The sequence below is a fragment of the Pecten maximus genome, chromosome 17, assembly GCF_902652985.1.
Source record: "Pecten maximus chromosome 17, xPecMax1.1, whole genome shotgun sequence".
Lineage (NCBI taxonomy): Eukaryota > Metazoa > Mollusca > Bivalvia > Pectinida > Pectinidae > Pecten > Pecten maximus.
Genome location: NC_047031.1, coordinates 18,005,230 through 18,030,994, shown reverse-complemented (window position 1 = coordinate 18,030,994; position 25,765 = coordinate 18,005,230). Strand labels below are relative to the sequence as shown.

Below are 25,765 nucleotides of genomic sequence, written 5' to 3'. Positions count from 1 at the left end.
GCCATCAAAGCCCTTGGCTATACAATTAACCTAGATAAATCGATAATGCACTTGCCTAATTAACTAATTACGTAACTTAATTATTAAATTAATTTTGTTCTGTTTTTTATCTGCAAAATTACGCTTCCCTAATAATGTCTCCCTCCACATGACCGCAGTTTTAACCTTTAGTTGAGCGTTCGTCTCCTTGAAGTTTTTTAATGTCCCACGTCCGAGACATGCCAGTCAGGCATGGTGCTGCATGGTATTGTAAAGTCGGAATCAGCTGCGCGCTTTGATAAGTAGAGCAGACACAAACATACTGCAGACTCCGAAAACACACATACACATTACACGCATACATCCCGCACACAGGGAGAGCCATCCTTGAATGACAATAGCTGTTGATAGGACGTTAAACAAATAAAAACAACATCATTAAGATTCATATTTTGATGAATGTATAAAAAATATTTCTGATGCTGTATCGCTGTTGCAGACATGACTGGCAGTTCCAAGAATAAAAACACATTTAATAACATTTTTGTATGAAACACTCGTCAAGTGCATGATAACATACAACGCCGAAATTGCGCTGAGTATTCCAATTAAAATGGTGCCGTCATCTTGTCAAACGTAATGCCATTTAATCACGATGTCAAGGATTAAGATAACCGCATTTCCATCGCAGAAACTGTTCCTATTTAAAACTATTTCCAGATAAAAGTCGTGTATAGTTTACTAATATGACAGAAATGACACGCTCGTGAAGATATCGATATTCTGCCATTTTTTGCGAAGCGTAGGTTTATATAACAAAACATTATTTAATAATCTCTATATACTCCGGAGGGAAAAAAAGGTTCTTTTTTTGTTTTTGTTTTTTTCAGCGTCCCCGTGTAAATCTTGTGCTCATGTTCGACCGACTATTTCCATGGTCGGTTACCCATGGTTGACTGCACTAGACACGCTACCCCGAACTTGACCAATGCGTCATATTAAAGTGTCGCGTAGCATACTGCAATTATCCGTGGGTATCCGACGATGACTATTTATTAATTTTTAAGTACAATGTGATTTCGTTAACCCACAATTATAGTATAGGATTTCAGTATGACAACACTATAGAGAGGGGTCGGATGGCATACTGGTAATGCACTTGCCGTTCACCTAGGCGGCCAGAAATAGTATGGAGTCATATAAACCAACCACGTGGATTTTGTCTGGGAACTTAGGTTTCCTCCCACAGTAAATACCCTCGAGCGCTTCAGTCCCGGCAAACTAGAGTGATTAATCTAAACTGATATAACTCGTTTCGCAATGTTTGTAAAATAGATAAGAAAATAACATATTTATTTTTTATAAAGGGTCTAGTAACGACTAGGTCAACCATGGACGCCGTCTTGGACGTTGAAAGAACTTTAATCCCAAATTAAACGGAGGAAAAAAATCTCACCTGTAATTGGCATGTATAGTTATCGATCTGTGATTGATTATTGATTCAATGGACACGTTCTTTATTGAAATGATTTCAATAGAGTAATCGTTTACACTAGTAAAACAATGAATTGTCAACGAATACATTTTTATTGTACTAGTGACGCATTCCAGATCTCGAAATGAAGAACATTAGCCAATAAAGTTAGGCTGTAAAACACTGAAAGTGTGAAACTCATGCCGTTTTTATTTCCGTGTTTACTGCACGTGGCGTTGTTAGGGTAAATTTGCTTGAGTTTAACTTGTGATCATCGCGAGAAACTTCCTTATTATTCCATCGGTTACTTGGTTCAACATAACAAAAACATTGTCTTCCTGACATAATGTGGTCTTCAATGTACTCAAGTACGTGTGATCAACGCCAAACACGTTAATTCATTGGTTACCCGGTTTAACATAACAAAAACAGCCTTTCTGTGTTAATGACGTCAATACCGGGTCCGAATACTTTTCCGGTTTACAGGAGTGTCCGGTGTATAGAGATGTGGTCTAAATGTCACATGAGTTCGATTAACTGTTTGGCACATGATCTGAACATGTGCGGGATTTGTTCCTTACCGTATATACGGGGACTATCCCAGACAGGAAGTGAAATATTCATCAAGGCTGACAGTACCACCAAAAGTGTAATAGTTCCGAATTATATCATAATGGATTAGATAGCTTTTTTTCTGTAATTATGTTTTATTTTGAAAATAGCACATGCCCATTTGTGAAACATGCTACCGGCCATGATGGGTGACGTCACTCTGCGAGCTACACCATCTTATTTTGTCAGTATGGCATTGACTTGTTCCGGACAGTGTTCCGTTCCGTTCGACTGTTTTCTCGCACCTCGGACAGGGAAATCTCAAGTGATACCCAGTGCTAGATTTTTCTATCTCGTCCGATCTGTCTGGTACCTTTACGTGAGTTTTGGCGGAATTTTTAACCAATATTATTAGAAATATGTGCATTCAAACTGTTTTTTGTGGTGTATTTAATTACTATGCATTGTTTGGTTGGTTGTTGTTTATTATTAAAATAATATTTACCGATTTATCATTGTTTTTTTTCTTTGATATAACCGAACTATATTTTTACGCGAAAGGACTGAATTCGAAGCGCAGATGAAGTGGTTAATCGGCTTTGAACCGGGAGGCCCCAGACGGGATACTCTTATACTCTAAACGCATATATAGATGGGTTGTTATTATACAACTAGATATATGTAAGAGGTGCGAGAAAAAAATCTATTACCTGTAAGTGATCGAGATCGGGTTGTCTTAGTCTCGGGCTAAGATTCTGTAACATCCTCGGCTAACGCCTCGGTTGGGATTATGTTACAGAATCTTAGTCCTCGACTGAGATAACCCGATCTCGATCACTTACAGGTAATAGATTTTTTTAATCCGGAATGCTCCAGACAGTGAATCGGACGGGCACTAATTGGTATCACTCCGACACACTAACTTATGTCATACCTGTATTTATATAATAATAATGATATATGGCGGTAAGTTACACAATTTTACAATATATTTATAAAAAAACATATTTGTGATAATTACTAAGAACATTAAACAATAGAGGAGCACGGCTTCATACAAATATTAATATTGAAATTATTTTACTAAGTTTTTCTAAAAATCTTCAATTTTTATTATCTGAAATATAAATTATGATTGCCCCGTTGAAGTATTATCAACATCATCAAACCATTTCTGTATAAATTGATCCTTCAATTTACATTTAAACAGCCTCTTTAATTCAACTTTTAAAAAAGAACCCGTTGATTGATACATTGACCATCCAGACATAGTTTAACTATGGAAGCCATTAAAATGACAACGATCCAGTCCCATATAAAGCGAGTTCGAATCCTACGGAGGCCCACTTTTTTTTTCTTTTTTTTTATCCCTTTTTTTTATTTTCAAAATCAATGCCATATGAAAGATGCTCTTGATCGCAGTACTGTATTGCCTGTATATTTCATCAACAAATAATGTAATACCCAAGAAATAAATCACAAGGTTTTCTCGGGGTTTCTTCGCTGTTTTTCTATTAGAAAGAGGTCGATCTCAGAACTAAACGGTACATGGTAGAATAGAAATAATCAACTTTAACTGGTGTATTGTTGCAGGATATACAACTCGGACTCGGATATTTTGCAATTTTAATTAATAACGAAGGCCTGCGGCCTTCGTTATTAATTTAATTGCAAAATATCCGAGTTCGAGTTGTATATCCTGCAATAATACACGAATCATCGTTAATTATTTCTTAAATAATACATGGTTTTAAACCAGTCAAAACTGGCGTTACATAGCAAACATGGTAGAATACTTGATAATTTATTTGATATTATCAAGTTATGTCACAACGTAATCAGTATACATTTAATTTCAATGTCAAGAGGAAATCTTTTTAGCTTTCACTAGAATTAGCTCTCCTTGTCCATTGTACGGACACAGCAATTGATACAGGTAACTACGATAGCGTGACTTTGGACGACGATTTCAGAATCGTCAATTATGTTTCAGTTGTCCGGGATTGCCTTTGTCATCCGCCATGACAGCTATCGAAGGAAAACATGTATCGCGAGATTGCTAGGGGTATGGCAGCGTATTTGTATATTTTTACTGACACATTTTATTACGTGATTCATGGACAAATATATACATTCTCGGACTCGGATATTTTGCAATTTTAATTAATAACTCAGGCCTGCGGCCTTCGTTATTAATTTAATTGCAAAATATCCTCGTCCTCGTTGTATATCCTGCAACAATACACGAATCATCGTTAATTATTTCTTAAATAACCTTATGAAGAATGATTCTACTGTATTTCGTTGAAATATTTACGTAAATATGCTAAGTGATTATTATAAAAGAGAAATATCTCACTGTAGAACATTCTGGATATGTAAATTTCTTGCATCATATGCATCATCGCATGCGCACAACACACCAAACACCTGTAAACAAAAATGGCCGTATCCGGCTGAAAAGCATCAGAGCGTTGTTGAACAGCAAAAGATGGTCATATTGGCAGAATGAATCCCTAGAATTTCGTTATCAAATAACACCTGCCAGAAATATAACAAAACTCTGATGTCGAAAAACACTGTTGTCACATGCGTCGTGTGTTTCTGTTTACAAAATGCCAGCCTCGTTTTCAAAGCACATACAACATTAAAGAGGTTGAGTAAGATTTTATGACCCCGCACCGCTCATAACATATTAATGGCATTACAAATGTTCCTTAGACACCTCAATGACCTTATTTTTCTGTATGTAGACCTTCTACCCGTTCAATAGTATCACGTGATAAGGCATGGATATGAGGTTTGTTCATACAATTTTCAGGGATGTTCTCGGTTTTATAACGTTTGGGTTCAAAGAGTGTATCCGTATTTACAGAGTCCCTTTGTTTTGGCATGGAAATATTCCAAATCAATATGGAGTGTCCGTTAGGGGATGGTCTTTTCAAAATGGCGGATCAAGATAATCACAAAACGTAAGCATTCATACGTACAGTCTCACAAAGACAGAAGCAAAGTTTATCACAGAAATAGTTTAAATAGATATCCTTCGCGATGTTTGGCGAATTGCTAAACTTGGAATCGAGTTTTTGTTTGAAAATCTTATGATTGCAATATGTAAATTTAAATCTGAAAGAATAAGTCATTTCGGCTATTCTTTGTCAATAATAGTATCTCCTATTCGAAACCGCCTCAATTACGTGTAGTGTCAAACCGTTTCAGGACTAATGTGAAAACTGCGAGATTTCAGATAGAAGTAATTATTGGAATCTATACATAGATATGTCTAATGTTCCGTGGTGTATATATTTTTTTGGTTATATTTCAAGGCAACCTATAAATATATATAAAAAAATGAATACCAATACTGTCTGGAAATTCCTATATAGAGCCATTCCTCCCACGTAAAAATCGATCCCCGCACGGCCGCGTGATTTCCCCGAGGTACCGCCTACACCCAGTCTTCCATCGGTCTGTAGTGAGGGATAGTGTTTAACTTTTATTGAGTAAATAAACCTGACAGTTAAATGTTAACATCACAGCACAATTCGTAAAACAGTGCCCGAGGGAGAAATTTGATCTGATATGTATAAACTTGATTGATATAAATAGGATAAATATGCGCATCTATATATGCAACTGTTAAAACAGCACTATACGCGGTAAGGGAGGTAACTACATTGTATTTTTTTGCTTACAGAATTGTTCATAAAAATGTTATTCCACTTCGTTACGTCACTGCGCACTATCAAACTCACGATATTGATGGTACAGTATCAAAACGGCTACGGACAAAATGGAATCTGACACAGAATAGTATGTATTCCGTAATGATTGGCTAGTCACCATGACACAAGCTGTATAATATTTTTTGTTCTCTTTTGGAAGGCAGGAATGAGTTTTATGAAATGCGCGACCATTGCAAACATGATGGTTGGTAGGCGTAGTGGTAGGCGTAGTGGTAGGCGGCGTAGTGGTAGGCGTAGTGGTAGGCGTAGTGGTAGTCGTAGTGGTAGGCGTAGTGGTAGGCGGTAGTGGTAGGCGTAGTGGTAGCACATTGATCCTTCATCAAGGGACTACGTGGGCTTTATTCACGTGCATGTATAAGGATCTCCTTCTACATTGGAACGTCTCATCCCCATCTGGGCCAACAGGAGTGAGGATACTCTGATTTTACCTATAATAGCGCCCACGTAAGTATGTTGTATTGTTTTTCATTTTTAGAAGGATTTCGGAACTTTGGACCCTGGACGAACTCCCTGTTTTCTAATATTATTGTTCTGTCTACGGTTTCCGCCATGTTGGAGTAGGCGTAATATCGTCGTGAAAGTGACTTCTTTTGTCGATTTAACAATTATGTCACAGCTTATCTTGATAGTTTATAAAGATGGGTTATAAAACTCCATCTCTACGTCGTTTTAACTATCTCAAGTTCATTAATCAAACATGGATGTATTAATGAATTTCTGGTAAATGTTGTGTACGACCACAGGGGCCTATCTAGTCTTATATTAAAACATATATAGGTTTTTCTGGCTATTTTTTTTTATATAAGACTAGACATGCCCCTGTGGTTTGACCTTGAGACATGCCCCTGTGGTTTGACCTTAAGACATGCCCCTGTGGTTTGACCTTGAGACACCCAACATTCCATCACGGTAGCTAGAAATTAAAATTAGTAAATGATGTTTTACAATTACATGCTTCCAACAATAATTTTTTATTGTGCAGCATTGTCCACGTTTTCGCATTGCTAAATTCTCATGTGACTTATAGTCCGGCTATACATGCCTTTTACAAGGTGAATTGAATGGAAAGGATTGATTATGAATATTATGAATTCAAAATTTCTGTACAACTTATAATGAGTCATAATTAAATATTAATTTAGAAGGTATACAAGAATCATCTGATATATCAATGCCGTGTTCGTTGTCTTGTTTTTGTCGCTTACGTTCTTACTGGAATTTGACTAAATTTGGAACCTTTTAATGTTATTAAAGCAACGCTCTTAAAAGACCCAATCTAATTTCTATATTTATTTTGAAAATGTAAATAGAAATGTACGTAGGTTTTTGCCTGCCAATTTAGAACCAAAATATAATTAGATGATTTAGACTTTTTATCAGTTTCGTGTATTTTATTTGAATTTAAATCAAACTGATTGCATACTATCTGCACAGAGGGATTGGACGGAAGCCATCGCAAACGATCAATGTCCTCTCCATGATACTAGTATACAAATGTACAAATCAGCAATGGGCCCGAAAATATGTATTACGTATACGTTGTATTTCACAAACGATGATAAACAAAGCATGAAAGAAAAAGGACCATTTCACCCTGTTTGGAGGATTAAATTGATTTTTTTATGTTATAAAATGTAACACGAATAAATGTTAAATGGCTAGCATCACTAGTAAAACAAATCCGATAAAAAAAATGAGGTTTTAATTAAACCACAATACACCGACCTGTTGGTATTGAATGACGAGAGACAACTAACATTACTGTCTGGGTCATCAGAGATATCATGCTATGTGGATTATCTCCCTTGGATCAATAACTTGGATGCTCATATTCGTGTTTGAATGTTGGTTTTGTTTTGTTTTGTTTTTGTTTAACGTCCTATTAACAGCCAGGATAATTTGAGGACGTGCATGATTTTGGAGGTGGAGGAAAGCCGGAGTACCCGGAGAAAAACAACCGGTCTATGGTCAGTACCTGGTACCACGTAGGTTTCGAACGCGCAACCCAGAGGTGGAGGGCTAGTGTTTAAGTGTCGGGACACATTAACTTCTGTCCTAAAATGACCCTGGCTGTTAATAGGAGTTAAAGAAAACAAACAAACAGACGTACTTGTTAGGAGTCTCATTGAAAATCCCTTGTTTTCATTTATATTCTGCCCTCGCTTTTGAGTTTTGAATTCTGGTTTTGATATTGTTATGTTTTGTTTTTATATTATTCGATTGATTCCCCGAAAAACCTACAAATCTGCGGTTAAGCAATGATATCTCAAACTGTTTTAAGACTACATATACTGTATATATTGTAAAAAAGCACACAATACATGTATATCCACATAGCATAAAATAATTGAAGCCCATCATATCTAGCTGTTTCGTCCTGCTATGACTCTAGGGCAGATCTTCAGGAGGAGGGGGGGATGGGGGGGGGGGGGGGGGGTGGGGGGGGGGGGGGGGGGGGGGGGGGGTAACAGTAGGTACAATAGTCATCCCAACTCTTGCACGGGGAAGGTGCAAAACCACCACGGCAATTTTCAATGATGGATTTCAAAAGAACATTAACTACATTTATATAAGGACAATGGTGTTTCGTAAGAAGAGAAAAATACCAAATATCAATAGTCTATTACCCTTTAAAAATCACGCATTCGAAAAACACGTTACTTCCCACTCCTCGGCATAATAGTCAAGCTACATCCAGTAATACATCCAAAACACGAACCACATTAAGCACATTAATGAAAGTGTAAAGCAAAAAAGACTTTTTTCTATAAAGTTCATAACATCTTCCTTCCTAATGCTTTTTTCCTGTTCCATGTTCCCCAGTACTTTCCGTTCGTCTGTTGCTTCACCATACTCTTTCGCATGGATATCGCTGGATTTGGAAGCAGAGCTGCCCTTACTGATGGGGTCAGCCAATTTCTTACGTCTACCACAGCGGACTAGCCACAAAAGCCATCTTGGGAATTCATGTACGTCTTTGACGGCATCACAGCGAAGAGTGAATATTGTCAAAATGATAACAACACTGCTATATAACATAGCCAGGAGTAGGAAGTAAGAGATGGCTGCCATCGGATCTGATACATGTGGCATGTTCTCTCCAATAAGTGTCATGTATACCGCAAGAGACAAGAACATAGTGATTGTGAAGGATATTCTTTCCCCTGAGGAAACTGGAATTAGGAACACGAATGGGTTGAGGAAACAAAGAAACAGTATTGGCGAGGCCATCGATACGAGGAAGTATGCATATCGTCTGGACAAATGAATTGTGAAGTCTATGAGAGAATATTCAGTTCCGAAGTCATTGTTGTTCGCAATAGAGGTCCTATCTATATCCCATTCTCCGTTAGGCTTGTAGTAACTTAAGTCGATATCTGAACTTCCTATTACAAACACCATCTCACTGGCTGGTAACATCCATGCCATAACCTGTAAAACACATGTTTGTGAATCCTTTGGAAATTTGGTCATGTCGAGCATGCAGCTTGCCCTTACGTTCCTGCCAGGGGAAGATAAAACGGAGCCATTTGAAAACACCCGTACGTCGAAGGCGTCGTAAGAAAAATCAGACAAATCGTCAGAAGATGTTGTAAAGTATATGCGAGGTTTCCATACATTCGAGGAGTTGAAAACAAAGGAGGATATGCCGCCGAAGTCGCTTGAGTTCCACACAAGACGATAGTCAGACCAAAGAACCATCAGTCCACAATTGAGTGTGATAGTTCCCGTTATCTCATCAAGATCTAAAATCGTTATCAGGTACATTGAAAGTGTGACATGAGTAGGCTCACTAAGATTATAAACCGGCCGGAAGTCCTTGGTATAATTCTGGAACAGAGTATCCTTCAGCCTCATCAGGTCATCCATTGTACCATGAGCATGTGCACAGGATATGATGATGCCAACGCAGACCACCGAAATGAGGAAAACAAGGAATTTTGTCATCCTGTTTATCTGTAACGTACGCCAGCTGTAAAAATAAGGTCAATTGCTGTTTAAGATAAAATTATTCAACTACGTACACAGGACACACAAGTTGGGGAATCAGGTGTCCCGAAATGGTAAACTTACTCGGAATTCTTCTGATTCATCACGCATTTGAACCAATAATATAACCATACAAGTGGTGAATTTTCAGAATATACTGTATTAAGTTAAATCTTTAGATGACTAAAATGACTAATTCCTAAGATAGGAATAATGAAAGCAAAAAAGGGATGTTCATGTGGAAGGGATTTGCTAATTGTGATGACCAACATCGATGCCGCAGAGAACGCGCTAATATTTCAGTATCTGGAACCGTTGATCGCTACCAAGCATTAAAAGTTACTCTCGTAGGTCATACAGTGCACATTTTAATTAAAGCAAAGTTGAAAAAGTCGTTTTTTCTTACCTGTTGGAAATTTACGGATGATGCAGTCAAATCTACGTATCCAGAACATACCATGAAAACATCAAATATGCTACAACATTGTGGACTATTAGTGAACTAGATCATTTCGCAATGTTGACTTCCACTGGTAAATATATGATGGCACGGTAGTTCAATCGAGGTATTGATAGATATGACATACCGCCATTTACTTGATTAAAAATCATTTGTCTGGTGGTAAGAGACTAATGACAACCATGAGCGAGATCAATAAGTCTTTGTTCGTTGGGTTTACTTGGACATTGTGACAAAACTAAGCACTTAGCATGCAAACACAAATCTGTATAGGACATACCAGTACCGATGTCATTGAGATTACAGATAAGAAATAACGATTAAATGTAGTTCCGGTTTTTCTAGTCAAACATTAAACTGTTTGATAAGGTAGATACATTTGTCGAAAATGTAGTTCCTTTTGACAATGATAAATGTTTTTTCCCTTTTATTTCAGGGGTTTAGGTGATTGTTATAACAATGATGTAATGGAGATGGAAATATTCAAATAACTACTCCAATGTTAATTGTACTTGTCAATCCTGCCCCGTCAATTTAACAAAATGGTTTTACATTTCCTATTTCTGATAACTTATGGTTCTGAATAACCTGAACATTGTACAATTATTGACATTGTTTAGGCTTATACAAGGAACGGTTAACCTTCATCGGAAGCCTATCGACCGTTACCAATCATTATATTAACCTTAACAACCTTAAGTCAATTATGAAAAAATCTTTTTTTATAAATATATATTCTGAACAACGCTGAAGTAATTAAGATTTAAAAAAGCTACTTATCTTAGAAATTCGTTAACAACCACCAAAGGTTAATGTACAGGAAAAACGTATACAATACTGTATGTCTATGCGGTAATTATTGATACATCGATTTAATAATTTTAATAAATTAATACTCGAAGAACTTTGGTTTATCTTGAGAGTAAAACTGACTATAACTATTATTAACTTGGAAAAATACGTATTCTCTAGTAATTTTGACTTTGACGACCTAAACTTTATTCAAACAAAGAATGTCCCTTTAATTCCTTGTTACTATTTATTATTCAGGTTACTGGAATCCAAAATAACCTCGGACCAGTTTTTCATTGATCTCAGGTTGGCATTGCATATGTCAAGACCTGTAGGATAGACCGGTCCCGTCCAATCAGAAAACGACAAAAAATGACAGTAATATAAACCAAACATCCGACTTGGATAACCATTTCGTATACAGTACACACTACACAGTAGTTCTCTCAGCCTTGTTTGCTCTGCAATCAGTTAATATGAGAATTAGAAATATATGTCATCTTTCTGGATATTTGAAGCAAATGTCTTGCCACAAATCAGGCGTGTAAAGAGTATTGCAATATGGAGGCGTGTTATTTGCCAACATATTTTGATAAAATCACACAATCGAGGAATACACAGCTTTTTAGTAAATTTCACAAATGGTCGTGATTCATAGATAAAGTCGGTACGTAACTACCGCTCCCTTTTTATGTTGACAAATGAGTTCAAAACAGATTTTCTACACCGATATGTATCCAAATGAAAACATCAAAGAAAGGTAGTTTGACATTAAAGATGTTTATTATCGAGATAATGGATAAAATGTCAGAAACTAAGTACAAACAATCGAGCTCTAAATTAATCTTTCAATCTATTCAGAGGATATAAGCCAAGGACATTTAGAATCATTTTTAATAATAATGAAAGCTTACTTAATTTTGCATTGCCAACACTTTTATATTATACACACCAATTAACAGTAACATACTTTCCCCCTTATTTTATAGTATCAAACATACAATTAGATTTGAAGTTTGATAAAAAAACAATTGTTTCCATTTTCAAAGTAAAAAAGTATAAGGTCACCTTTCAAGTGCAAGCTAACAGGAAGCTCACGTTAGCCTTGTTTTGAAATATCCGCTCTTTCTTTTTAACCTACAATGTGTGTGTATACATGTATATTATGTTTAGTTAATAGTTAATTCTGAAAAAAAATGTCATCTTAAAAAGAAATAATCTTTTTATTTATAGGCTCATCGGGGGTATAGTTTTTTTTCTTCAATTTTCCGTCCAATTACACATCTGTATTGAAGTTTGTGGGCGGTCTCTTAAATATGTTGGCATAAGTAACTAAGCTTACAATAATGACGCCAGAAATACATATATACTCAACAGTGGTTCTGGTTAGGATTTCAAGACATTGATTTGAGTAGGAAGCAAATTGATTTCTTATTCTTGTTAACTTACGTAGCAACATTATTTTCCTCACGTTTCATGATGTTTTATATATTTACGACTTTGATGACACATCGACACATCGGTAGATCTTTGTCTTTTTTAATAAAGATTCTCCACTCGATATCTCGATGTCGAGATTAAATATCAAGATTGCTATTTGAATATTTTATTTACAATATAACTGACATGAGAATGCCTTCCTAAAATTTCCGGACACTTGAGGTGCCTCATTTTCTCATACAAAACAAGGCAGCATTGGTTAACTCATTTCAAAATATAATTTTTGAATTGCGATCATGCTTCTAGATTTCAGTACTCTATATTTAGTGTTTATGAGCCTCATCCATTACTGCTTTAACGGACGTATGAGGGCTGATTGATAAATTGTGAGCCTCGTATTGAAGGAGGTACTAAAGGATGTTCTTTTCAAGTCCTACTATTCTCTGACTATATAGTGCCGTGTACCCAAGGATTGCTTTCGTTTGGTTAGTTTGTATCGACGAGGTAGAACTCTAAAGTAAACAAGATAATAAGCTTTTGCAAAATGGACAAAATCGGTCAGGGTTAGGGTTAAGGCGAATGAGTCTCATTGCCATGACTGCCATCTTTCACCTGATCTCGCCCTATCAGACTTTCATCTATTTCCAAAACAGAAAAAAGCTATTTCAGGCGCCATAACCCTAACATGCAGTGGGTGACTTTTTGAACAGCCAATAAAACGAGTTATATAGAAGTGTCATCAAGGACCTTTAACACTGCTGGCAAAAGTGTATAGATACTGAAGGGGATTATGTTGAAAAGTAATACATGTACGGCAAAACTGAAATCCTTCAATACGAGGCTCAAAACCAACCAATCAGCATCTCGTATCACAGTGGATGCCCAATATGACACGAGGTACCTCATTTAATGCAAAAATCGCCGTCTGAATAGAGTGTTGATTTCTAATGTATCGGGTCTACTGTTATATCAAATCCAGTAGTATATCGCAAATGCAGACCATGTAGAAGTATTCATGAAAAGGGTCATGAAGAAAAGACTTTTGTCAATAAAACTCATAATATCTTCCTTGCTCATTTTCCTGTCCAGTGTCCGATCTCCGCGAGGTTTTATCACACCAGCTTCTTTATCAAACTCTTCCACATGCATGTTGGTATTTGTGTCGACTTTATTGATGGGGGTGATCGATTTGCTTCGACCCCATCGACAGGCTAGCCACAATAACCAACCCGGGAACTTATCCACGTCCGCTAATGCATCACAACGTAGCGTAAATATCGTCAACATAATTAGCAAACAACTATACAACATAGCCACCAAGAGAAGATATGAAATACCAGCCATTGGATCTGAAATGTTGGGCATGTTTTCTCCAATAAGTGTCATATATACAGCTAGAGATAAAAACATGGTGATTGTGTAGGATATTCTCTCTCCTGACGAAGCCGGCAGAAGAAACACACACGGGTTGAGGACGCACAAAAGCAAAACAGGTGACGTCATCGATACTATGAAGTACGCAGATCGTCTGGCGAGCTGAATTGTGAAATCTATAACGGAAAAAAGTGTTCCTAAGTCCGTGTTGTTTTTGACAGATGTCCATTTGATATCCCACTCCCCGTTAGGTTTGTAGTAAGCTAAGTTGATTTCTGGACGTGAGATGATGAAAAGCATCTCATTAGCCGTGTATATCCATGATGCGAGCTGCAAAATGCATGTTTGCGAATCCATCGGGAATTTTGTCATGTCAAAGCTGCAAGATGCCCTCAAATGCCGGCCAGGCGAGCACGTCACTATACCATTAGAAAATACCCGTACATCAAACGCGTCATAAGAAAAATCAGACAAATCGTCAGCGGTGGTTGTAACGTAAATTCGCGGTTTCCACACATTCGATGAGTTGAACACAAAAGAGGTGATACCGCTGAAGTCACTTGAGTTCCACGCTAGACGATAATCGGTCCATGTCAAAGTAAGCCCGCTGTTTAGTGTGATTGTCCCTGTTACTTCGTCTACATCTAAAATTGAAATCAAAAACATGTCCATTGCCACATGCAAGGCGGAACTCAGATTATAAACCGGCCGGAAGTCCTTGGTGTAATTTTGGAACAGAGTATCCTTCAGTCGCATCAAGTCATCCATCGTACCTTGAGCATGTGCACATGAGTTGATGACGTAAATCAACATGAATGAACAAAAAATGAAACGAATTTCTGACATCCTCCTTTGTTGGATATATGCCTTCTTTGAAGTGAATTACGCTGTGAAAGAAACACCATGTTAAAATAAAATACAATTGCCTTAAATGTGTGCACATGTAGAGCACAGGTGTTTGTAAAAATTAGATATTTATATTTTCTTTTATTATATTTCATTAGAATATTTTCGTCCTACAAACAATTTTTGCTATCCACACTTTTGTACTTCATACATGTACAATTTATACTACATATATTTGGATGTAAACAGAATGAAAAAAGTCAAATTTTGTGAATTAATATAGATTAAGTTAGTTTTAGGCTACATTAAAGTTACCTACTCATCATCATTGAATAGTTATGGTTTAACTGCAGGATTTAAAAAAAATGTATATATTTATAACAAGATGCAAAATGTTTTATTAATACGATGATAAGCTTTTGCTGACGTTAAATAAATAAATTAAGCTATGGAAGTATGTTGAACAATATATCGCCTCTTGCGACAATTAGCAATCGAACATTAAAAAAAAATAAAAATGAAAAATCCTACCTTAAAATGTTGTAAATGATGCCGTCTGCTACAAAGCATCTGGGCTACTTCCCTGCAACACCTTCATCATCAAACCAACTCCGTGTTGAATGAATTAATTCTAAAGGCTGGAGTAGATTATATGAATATCTCATTACATGGACTGTCTATCAAGAAAGCGGTAGACAAATACCGGTTTATATCCACATAATGACTTTAGCGATTCCTTGTCAATATTGAGGATTATTCAGTAGTAAGGTCGATACTAACTAATGGTTGTAATAGAATACGGCTGACTACACTTGGTTGATTTTGTGTTAATGGCTTTGTCTGATAAAGCTGTAATGATATTAATGGATTTTGTGTGCAGTAATAACGATTTCGCAACCTTGTATCTTATTGTTTGTGAGTCGTTATAATAAATTACAGTAATGGTCGGAAGTAAAGTATTTTACACCTCGCTGGTTTAACAGTGGTTTTAATTTCAAAGGGCACTGACGGACCAATTGAAATATTTCCGTTTACATTTGTCATACTTATGATAAATGAGATTTCTAAAAAGACCTTTGATGATCTGTACCATTATTGACGTCACATATAATTGATGGCTTCGTATTTGTTTTACTTATATTGTATCTCGCATTGCGAAATACAACATAGATTTGAAGAGTATCAAAATAACAAAGTTAAAATTGGTGTATGATCTTCAAGTTGAAATAATTTAAACATGATAAAGAGTTTAGAAGACGACGTAGTAGCACAAAATCTAAATTCATTCTAATGTGGGACGTTGCAGGTCAAACTTGCACAATATTCAAATTCTGAATGTTAGATCTTGCACAGTGTTCAAATTCTTTATTTCTTAATTTGTCGAACTGGCTCAACATTGAAGATATGAATGTTGAAGGTCTTACCGGGGTATATCGAAGTTGCCTAACTTTTTAATTCGTCGTATGTCGAATTCATTTAACATTCCAATTAGTTATTAATGTTGAATGTCGTATGCCGAACTTGCAAAATATTAAAATTCTGAATGTTGTATGTCGAAATGGCTCAACATTTTAGATATGAATGTTGACTGTCGTAAAAGTGGAGCTGAATGATATATATTGAATGATATGCCAACTTCTCACAGATAGCCAAATTGAGTATGAAGATGCTATCACAGTAGTGTATGTTAAATGCTATTTTCAGTATTTCATTCCTAACACAAGATAGTTAGTGTCAATAGGTGGTGGTCATAATTATAATACATGTAGCAAAAATGTTGTCAGTTTTATTTCTTAAGGAAACCGATGATAAATTTAACCTACACAAAAATAGCACAAACCTTACCGAAATGAATGACGAAAAATCCCCCCCAAAAAACAAGGTTTGATTTCTCACAGAGATTTTGTTTCTGTTTATTGACAATAGTTCAAACAAAATGTAGATTTGCAGACAAACTTCGTTATCTCCTTGAAATCAGTCTGACTATGCAGCTCAAAGACTGTTTGTTTTTGGAAGTAAAAAGAAAAGAAAAAGAAAAAAGAAAAAAAAACATCAGTTAAGAAAATCATATATATTCGGTTACCTCCTATGTTCGGGATATGTCGAAGTTTTTTCCACGACCCACATGGCATCAAGATAAAGATTGACTTTTATACCTAGTGGAGCTATTTAATAGGATACAATTTAAACTAAAAGCAGCAGGATGTGTAGCTACGTTCGGCACTGAAGTAATTCAAGTTGACGATTATGTTGTGAACAAACTTACAATGAGGTGTTTAAAAGCGTTATACACACGTTTAGGCTAGCAGAAGGACTAACGAAATTCGTTGGCTTCAAGGAAGCCTCCCAGTCTCCTATAGCTTACACTTGGATTTGTCATCGACTCCAAATATGTTATGGCAAAGAATACTGAAAAAACTCTGCCCACTCTAGGCTAGTTCTGGCTAGCTTGAACTAGCAAGGTGACTTTCTCCTTCACAAATTCTTCGCCCTCAATGACAACCACGACCCAGATTCCTTGACTCCATGAAAACCTCTCATTCTCCTCTAGATTTGACTCGGAGTGATCAACGGCACCTAAATACCCAGCCCACGCTGAGTCTTGAATTAGTGACCTCTCACTCCCCGAGATGACATCCTACCAACAATTGAATGTGAAATTCCCACCTGTGATGTTTTTGATCTCGTTTTGTCTATCTTTACTGTTGTTGACGGTTTTGTTTCAATATCGGTATCCTCTGATGTGTTTGCCCGCTCATTGTCATTTGTTACTGTGGTTGACGATTTTGTTTCAATATTGATATATCCTCTGCTGGTTTGCCATCGTGTTGCTGGCCTTGTGTTATTTGCATGATTCATAAGATATATTGTTCTTGAAAAAAACATACAAAAAATCATAATATAATAGAATAAAATAGAATTAAGTAAATAAATAAATAAACAAAAAAGCAAAAAACAAAACAAAACAAAAACAAAAAGGTTGACCTCTGCGAAACCACCGCGTAGTCCTCATGAACTCCACAGTCAAATGCACCGCTGTAAACAACACAAGACCTTATAAGACGGAAGCATATATGTGAAGATCAAAGAGAATTACCCGTCATTGATTTAAGATGTTTGTATAGTACTGAAGCCCAATTAGACATTTTGAACAAGTTTGCAAATTAGTGTAGCAGATCAATGAAGGTCATGTTCTACAAAAACTTGTTCGATAAATCTGCTCGTATATTAACAAGCCGGATATGTGTAAAGAGTCATTATAATGTTGTTATTCTCTAAGGAACCGTCAAAGTGTCCAGACAGTCTGCATTGAAAACGTCCAAAATCTTTTCTTAGTATAACAGGTATGATAAATTTTACCACATATAAAAGAAATATTATTTATAGACTTAAATGGTTGTTTAGATATTTTAAAAAGTGCAATGTGATGTGAAGATAGTCTTTTCAGCAATGATATAAGTTCGACTATATTTCTGCATCATAGTCTATTGCTTATTCCTTAAAACATATTAGTGATAAAAAGTTTCAGATTCCTGAATGTTATGAAAAAGTCTCTTTATTGAACTTTTCAATTTTCATTTATATAAGCCGTTATCATTTTGTTAAAACGTGTATTAGCTGATCTACTCTTCATGCAGGTCTTTAAAGACGAACGATGACAAACTTCCGTGTGCTGGTGTCCACTGTAATGTTCAGTGTCGTCATCATTTCCTGTGCACATACACAAGGTACGATGGATGACCTGTTGAGACTCAAGGATGTCCTCTTCTGGAATTACACAAAGGATTTTCGGCCAGTTTATAACCTTAGTGAGCCAATACATGTGACACTCGATATGTTGTTGATCTCAATTGTATATCTGGATGAGGTTACTGGAATAATCACAGTGAACTGTGGGCTCTATACGTCATGGACTGACTACAATCTTGTTTGGAACCCGAGTGACTTTAGTGGTATTACGTCATTTGTTTTGAACTCATCAAAGGTATGGAAACCTCGCATTTATGTTACAACATCTTCTGAGGATTTGTCTGATTTTTCATTCGACGCCTATGACGTTCGTGTGTTTTCAAATGGCCAAGTATCGTCTATACCTGGGCGAAATGTGAAAGCTAGCTGCAGTTTCGATATGACCAACTTTCCTTCGGATTCACAAACGTGTGTTTTACAGCTAACATCATTGGTGTACACCTTGCAAGAACTGGTACTTGTTAGGGAACGCCCTGTTATCAACATGGTTTACTACAAGCCAAATGGTGAATGGGATCTCGCCTGGACATCCGTTCGAACAAACACTGTTAGCGGCAATCTGTCCTCTGTACTGGACTTCTCAATCCATTTGAATAGACGATCTGGATTCTTCATTGTATCCATAGCCGCACCAGTATTTCTCCTTCTTTTTCTCAACCCATTTGTGTTTCTCCTGCCAACCTCCTCCGGAGAGAGGATGTCCTATTCTGTAACTCTATCATTATCGCTGGCCGTATACATGACAGTGGTTGGGGAATATATGCCAAAGGTATCCGATCCAATACCAGGCATCTGCTACTTCTTTTTGATGGCCATGTTATTCAGCTGCTTCATAATCCTGCTGACAATATTCACTCTACGTTGTCAAGATGCAACTGATGTTAATTCTTTTCCCAGTTGGATCCTTTGGATGGTCAAGCGAGTTACACATTCGACATCCTGTTATAAGAGAAAAGTGACCACACTTGATCTGAACGCCGATGATGGAATTATTAAAGATGCTAAATTGACAGACCACAAGAATAAAGTCCATGTCGAGCAACTGAAAACAAATGTACAAAAAGAAGATGTGATACGTTTTATTGACAGAAGTCTGTTTTGTATAACATTATTTTACACTGTAGTGACAACGTTGGTGTTTATATTCCACTATTGGTATTAGAGGTTTGTGTTTTGTTGAATGTGTATGATCAAAGTAGTTCTTTTTGACATAGACATACCTATTGGAGTGTCTCTGAACTGAACTTGGCTAAACGTCGATGGCCAGAAAGTTCTATTGGTAAAAACATCAGTCCAGAGCTCAGAGGTCCCGGGTTCGAGACACGGTACTGTCGTTGCATTTTTCGCTCTGCTGAGAATGTTTGTCTAGTACCATAGCTAGTTTAATTGATGAATGAATATAAAGATATATTTATTCCTATGCCTTCTTTGTCCTTTTGCAACGTGTCTTAATCTTAATTATTACTTTGTTGTATGTCTTCAAGTATTTTCCCCTTTCTTTATTCAATTGATTATTGTAGATATAGCCAGGAGAGATCCTACTTTTACGGGTAATTATAGCATCAGTCTTGATGGCAGCTCTTTCACTTCCGCTGACAGTTTAATTAATGAATATGCATTATACGGATTGCTCGGTAAACTGCTTATTTAACATTAACTCACTTTCTGTTGCATAGAGCGTTCAATGACGCATTTATTTAAATGAGGTGTAGTTAGTTCCTAGGCTTACTGAGCACATGTAAGCGTCCAGTGGTTATGTTGTATCTCCACCACCGCATATTGATCGTAGAAGGCAACTAAACTTGACCCTCTGAAGAAAGTTTTTGTTTTCCTCGGTGTTTTCTATTGAGGGGAAATTGAAGAATTGAGTGCATTACAGATCTTCTCTGTCCATTGTTATTCTTGAGATCTTTATTTTTCTTTCATTCTTTACAGCCTTATCATTACGTGTTTTGTTTTCTCACTCTAGATGTCGTCTTGACGTCCGTCTCCATATGACCCTGGCTGTTATTTACATGGACGTTAATTCCGAAATAAAACCCCATGAAATCATGATATTTTTGGTATAGCATTATTCAAGTATATCTAGATATATTTTGTGGAAATACTTTATAATGCCGGTAATAAATCGGTTTCTATTGTCAATACCTTTCTACCCTTTGTATTTCGTAATTGTTCACCTAGTCCAATATATAGTATATTTTATATTTACATATCATTACCTATAACCAGACGTCTTTTCAATCTACATGAGACTTAACTCGCTTTTAATGATCACAAACGCCCATTTACAAGATCGATTCATTATGAACTGGTCGTATTGATAGCAGTACGCAATACCAAAAGTGGGCGCCTAGATTTTCCTTTACAGATAGTTGATGGTCGATAACATTGTCGTTACTTTATGAAAATAGAACATTTATTTTACAAGAGTTAGAATCATATATCTAATATACCATTGGCATTTATTTATCTGCTTTGATTATCATAGTTGTATTTGTTGATTCCGGGTAAATAGACTTCACAGAAAAGCATTGAAGCCAGATACGTACATTTATATTAATGTTGATTTTATTTCTAATGACCAATTTCATTCGCTGTACCACACACCTAGTAAGTAAAGACTTTTATGTGATCCCAATGGCATTGACTTGATATCACCACTCTCAGTGTATGTAGTTACATACGTCCCTCTTATATTGACAGTATAAAATTAGACTTAATGTAAATGATGAAACAAAATTGTAGATATATGTATTTCCAGGAACGCTGTTTACATAAGATATGACGAGGTATGGCATATATATATTTGATCACCATCTTAACGCCACGGGCGGAACCAACGTTATGTAAATACACTCCGTTCAACCAATCTATATGTAATTATAGACACAGTATTGTTGTCCTGTGACCGACTGTTGTATTCTCATACCGGTTACTTTACTGTTGAATAGAACATATGTGTGGTTTTCCCAAGAGTTTCGATCGTTAAACACTTCAGAAATAGTCAACATTCATGCTTGTATAATTTTGTAAATGATTTTATTTTCATGTATAACACTTTTAATACATAGAACACAAAGACATATGCAGATAAGTGAAGATAGATTTAAAATCCATTTATTTACGATGGTTATAGATGATGCTACATATAAAAAATATATTCAGCCACGCCCACATCATCGTATCATCCTCATGTTTGTTGTCATGCTTGCATATCGAGTGAATAACGAGCACGAGCTAATCAGGACTAGTCTGATCATAGGTTGCTATTATTTCACGTATTCTCGTATACACCTTTATTAACTGCAATACGATATGTGTGCGTCTCTGCCTAGGTAATCACTCAAATTGACTTAGGATAGTTTTACGTCTTGTTAAAACAAAGAATACCAACATCCAAACAATTCTGCAATTCCAACTCAAAATCAATAAAACTCGTACAAAATACGAACAAAAGAAAATGTTGCACACAGACCAAGGAATAACAAAGAACAAAGACCCAGATGTTCCGAAAAGGAAGCGTCTTTTGTTTCATCGAGGATACCCGATATAAAAACGAAGGCCAATGCCGGATTACTTGCTGGTAACGTTGAATGTAAATACTTGCAATCGAGAGTTAATTTACTGATGACGTCTTCTTGGTTAATACGCAGAGGTCCATATGATTTCTAACTGGAGACAAAATCATGTGCTCATTTTGACACGCGAAGAAACATAAAAGACCAATACGGTACACCGGGGGCATTCGCAATCAAGACTCGTTATAGGCGACTGATTTGTTTTGCTTTACGTTTAGGTCGCTGTGCTAAAATTGTTTTGAAAATATCAATCTTATACAGGTGTAGGGTCGGTAAGATGTTCATATCCACCTTCTTCAGCCAATTATCCATTTTTGAGAATATGAATACATACATTAATTATTGATGTTGGCCATGATGAAGCTTGAGAGGGGTCTTACTCTGAAAAAAACTGGCGTAGTAAAAAAGCTGACATTAAAATGGACAAGCAATGCTTTCAAATACACGTATAGCTTGTTTCGGTATCGAGCGGCCAGCAACTTAGCATCAGGTTTGTTTGCTTTTGTTTAACGTCCTATTTACAGCTTGAGTCATTTAAGGACGTGTCAGGTTTTGGAGGAGAAGGAAAGCCGAAGTAAAAACCACCGGCCTACGATCAGTACCAGGCAACTGCCCTAGGTGGAGGGCTAGTGATAAAGTGTCTGGACACCTTAACCACTAGGCCACCGCGATCCCAAGACTTGTTGAACACCGGAAAAAATACTTCATGTGCAACAAAACTATTCCGGCCATATTTAAGTGTCAAATGCATGCCGACTTTGAAATCTTAAGTCAACATGATTAGGACTGGATCGAGCCTTGGGATATTTTTCATTCGTTTTAGTTGGACATATTACAAAACAGTTATTGCCTTTTGTGTTCGGTGTACACGACAATATACGGACCTGGTCAAGAATTTGTTCACCCCGGCCTGCGGCCACGATGAACAAACTCTTGACCAGGTCCGTGTAGTCTCGTGTACACCTCCACAAAATGCAATAAATGTATAATGTAACAGTTACCTCCATATCGATTTCATACAAAAGGTAAAACGTAGACCAGTTACTACCTTTTATATCCTCAATATCATAGGATGTCACTAATTATGGAGATACTTTTTTACTTGATATGAAGTTTGCCTTCCTTAAAAATACTTTAAATCATTTGATTAAAACGTTCTGAAATGGATTCTAAATGTTATGTAGACCGAACTTAATGTTGTTTTGATAATGAAGCACTATGATATTACTGTATACAAAATTACATAGAAGAACGGGACGTTGGATTCCCCCCGATTTTTCTACATTAGTTGACTAGCCCCTCAACAAAGAGACGGTTCTTAATTTTTATTTTGTTTTTGTTTTCTGTGTTTTTTTTGTTTTTTTGTTTTTTTTTGTTATTTAATTTCGAAAGTGTTCTTTTTTTCGAACCTATAATCGCATAAAATCCAGTTTAAGAGGAAAATGTTCCATTGTATCATAATGGCAACCATGATTAAGTTTAAACAATGGTATTCATTAGTCTTGGTTTCTCAAAACTCTTTGTTGTTCATTTTATTTTTTGTTAGCAATCGACATGTACGCATCTGTTACGATAATCATATAAATTTGCGAAAATCCATAAAAAATCTACTTGATAAACGAAACTTGACAAAAGACAAAACAGCCATTTGTCGGACACATAAATTAATAGATATATTAAATGGAAAGCTTGTGTGATTAAGTTTTATTGATTGACTCACAATTATGAAACAGATTTACCTGATTATATGACGTCGATATGTCAGGAAAATAAAAAGTCAATTATCCAAACGTTCTCACATTTGATTAAAAAAGAGATGGGGGTTCGGTATAAAATCATAACAAATTTAGAAAATAACTTTCCAAGTTAGAAAAACAAAAGAATCAAAGATGAAGACAGACGTTTTATCCATTCCAGTAGAAAGTTACAAATACTAAGACTTTCACGAAGGTGACTGTTAGTGTTATACAAAACAAACTTATGTCAATAAATCGTGTCATGTACTCAATTTGTAAGTTACGTTTAGATCCCATTTCTTTGACGTCATTTCCGCTTCCGTCATCCTTTAATGTTGCATCAGTCATCGTCCGGTCATCGGTGAGGTCTTCAATGGCGGTAACATCCTTTTTGTTCATGCGTGATGTGAGATTCGCAACATGGTCGACTAGCCACAGAAACCATCCAGGATATTTCCGTATATCCTTCACACAATAACAGCGAAGCGTGAATATCGTCAACAGAATCAGAACACAATTATAAACCATGGACACTAAGAGGAGATAAGAAATCCCTGCCATTGGATCTGATGTCTTCGGCATGTTCTCTCCGATGAGTGTCATATACACGGCCAATGACAAGAACATGGTAATTGTGTAGGAAATCCTCTCTCCCGAGGAGGCAGGCAGAAGGAAGACAAACGGGTTGAGGAAGCAGGGAAGCAGTATTGGTGTAATCATGGATAAAATGAAGAAATCAGATCGTCTGGTCAGGTGGATCGAAAAATCTAGGACAGACATATCCGCCCCGTGACCCGTATTATTTTGCACAGATGTCCAGTTGATATACCACTCTCCGTTGGACTTGTAGAAATCCATATTTATATAGGGACTAACCATAATGAGATTCATTTCGGAAGCTGTATACAACCACGAAGTCAACTGTATAGTGCATATTTGAGAATCTGTTGGAAATTTGGTCATATCGACAATGCAGCTAGTCTTTACGTGTCGACCTGGCGAGGATCAAACAGTTGCATTAGAAAACACACGCACGTCAAAGGCGTCAAAAGACAAATCGGACAAATCATCCGAAGATGTTACAATGTAAATTCGAGGTTTCCAAACATTTGACGAGTTAAACACAAAAGCGGTGATACCACCGAAGTCGCTTGGGCTCCACATAAGGCGAAAATCAGTCCAGGATGTCAAGAGGGCACAGTTCAGCGTAAGTATGCCAGTTACCTCGTCCAGGTCTAGAACAGAAACCAGGGCCATATCGACTGTCACGTGTACGGGTTCACTTAGGTTATAGATCGGCCGAAAGTCCTTGGTGTAATTATGGAACAGATCCTCCCTTAGTCTCGCAAGGTCGTCCATCGTACCTTGTGCATGTGCCCATGATATGATGACGTCACAGGTTATTGTGAAGATCAGCAATATGCATATCATCGTCAGTTGTGAAAAAGAATACACTGTGAACCACAAAAAAACCATAAGATAATTATACAGTCAAACCTGTCATATGTTACCGTTCAAGGAAGCAATTAAAATCGTCATATATGACAGGTGGTCTCTTAATCCAGGTTTAAGTAACTAGCATAGGGGATAACATTTGGAGAGGGAAGCACAGCCACACATTACAGGAAGTCATCTCATTCAAATATTTTCTAAGGCTGGTTTGACTGTACATGTATGTTTACAATAAGTCTTTTCCAATCAGTCTTTGAATTGAGGTATACCTAGTTAATTGTATTACTGTCAAAACGTAACATTTCGTTAATGGTTAAATAGGAATACAATATCAGTTAGAAATAATATTACCAATAATGTATCAACACAACATGCTGAAGATACAGAGGTTGGTGTATTTCTGTATTTTAAATATAATATATATCTTTAGATTACATTACCTGATGGTTGCAGGTGGGCAAATTATCAACATTGGCCGGAATTGTCCAGTGCAACGACAACACAACAAATGAACCGAATGTTCTAGGATTAATTAATTAACATTGTAGTGTATCTTTATATATTATGTACCGACATCGACGGTGTTAAGAGGC

General features: G+C 36.5%; 4 protein-coding genes across 4 annotated transcripts; 1 reads left to right on the top strand and 3 right to left on the bottom strand.

The window, feature by feature from the left end:
- Window positions 1–8,221: 8,221 nt before the first annotated feature.
- Window positions 8,222–9,713, bottom strand: LOC117315932 (neuronal acetylcholine receptor subunit alpha-7-like). Its single transcript, XM_033870357.1, has one exon. It carries the CDS (start codon window positions 9,619–9,621, stop codon window positions 8,440–8,442), a length of 1,182 nt encoding a protein of 393 aa, XP_033726248.1. The 5' UTR covers window positions 9,622–9,713; the 3' UTR covers window positions 8,222–8,439.
- Window positions 9,714–13,402: 3,689 nt separating this feature from the next.
- Window positions 13,403–14,575, bottom strand: LOC117315180 (neuronal acetylcholine receptor subunit alpha-7-like). The gene has a single exon (XM_033869325.1). It carries the CDS (start codon window positions 14,573–14,575, stop codon window positions 13,403–13,405), a length of 1,173 nt encoding a protein of 390 aa, XP_033725216.1.
- A 3,351-nt stretch (window positions 14,576–17,926) lies between these two features.
- LOC117315664 (neuronal acetylcholine receptor subunit alpha-3-like) lies at window positions 17,927–20,787 on the top strand. The gene is made up of 2 exons (XM_033869960.1): window positions 17,927–17,997; window positions 18,292–20,787. Exon 2 carries the CDS (start codon window positions 18,309–18,311, stop codon window positions 19,563–19,565), a length of 1,257 nt encoding a protein of 418 aa, XP_033725851.1. The 5' UTR covers window positions 17,927–17,997; window positions 18,292–18,308; the 3' UTR covers window positions 19,566–20,787.
- A 3,101-nt stretch (window positions 20,788–23,888) lies between these two features.
- LOC117315179 (acetylcholine receptor subunit beta-type lev-1-like) lies at window positions 23,889–24,578 on the bottom strand. Its single transcript, XM_033869324.1, has one exon. It carries the CDS (start codon window positions 24,576–24,578, stop codon window positions 23,889–23,891), a length of 690 nt encoding a protein of 229 aa, XP_033725215.1.
- Between the last annotated feature and the right edge of the window lie 1,187 nt (window positions 24,579–25,765).

What these genes read in the sequence shown, in the direction of transcription:
- LOC117315932 (XM_033870357.1), bottom strand. Translation starts at nt 9,621, where the DNA reads ATGGATGACCTGATGAGGCTGAAGGATACTCTGTTCCAGAATTATACC.
- LOC117315180 (XM_033869325.1), bottom strand. Translation starts at nt 14,575, where the DNA reads ATGGATGACTTGATGCGACTGAAGGATACTCTGTTCCAAAATTACACC.
- LOC117315664 (XM_033869960.1), top strand. Translation starts at nt 18,309, where the DNA reads ATGACAAACTTCCGTGTGCTGGTGTCCACTGTAATGTTCAGTGTCGTC.
- LOC117315179 (XM_033869324.1), bottom strand. Translation starts at nt 24,578, where the DNA reads ATGGATTTCTACAAGTCCAACGGAGAGTGGTATATCAACTGGACATCT.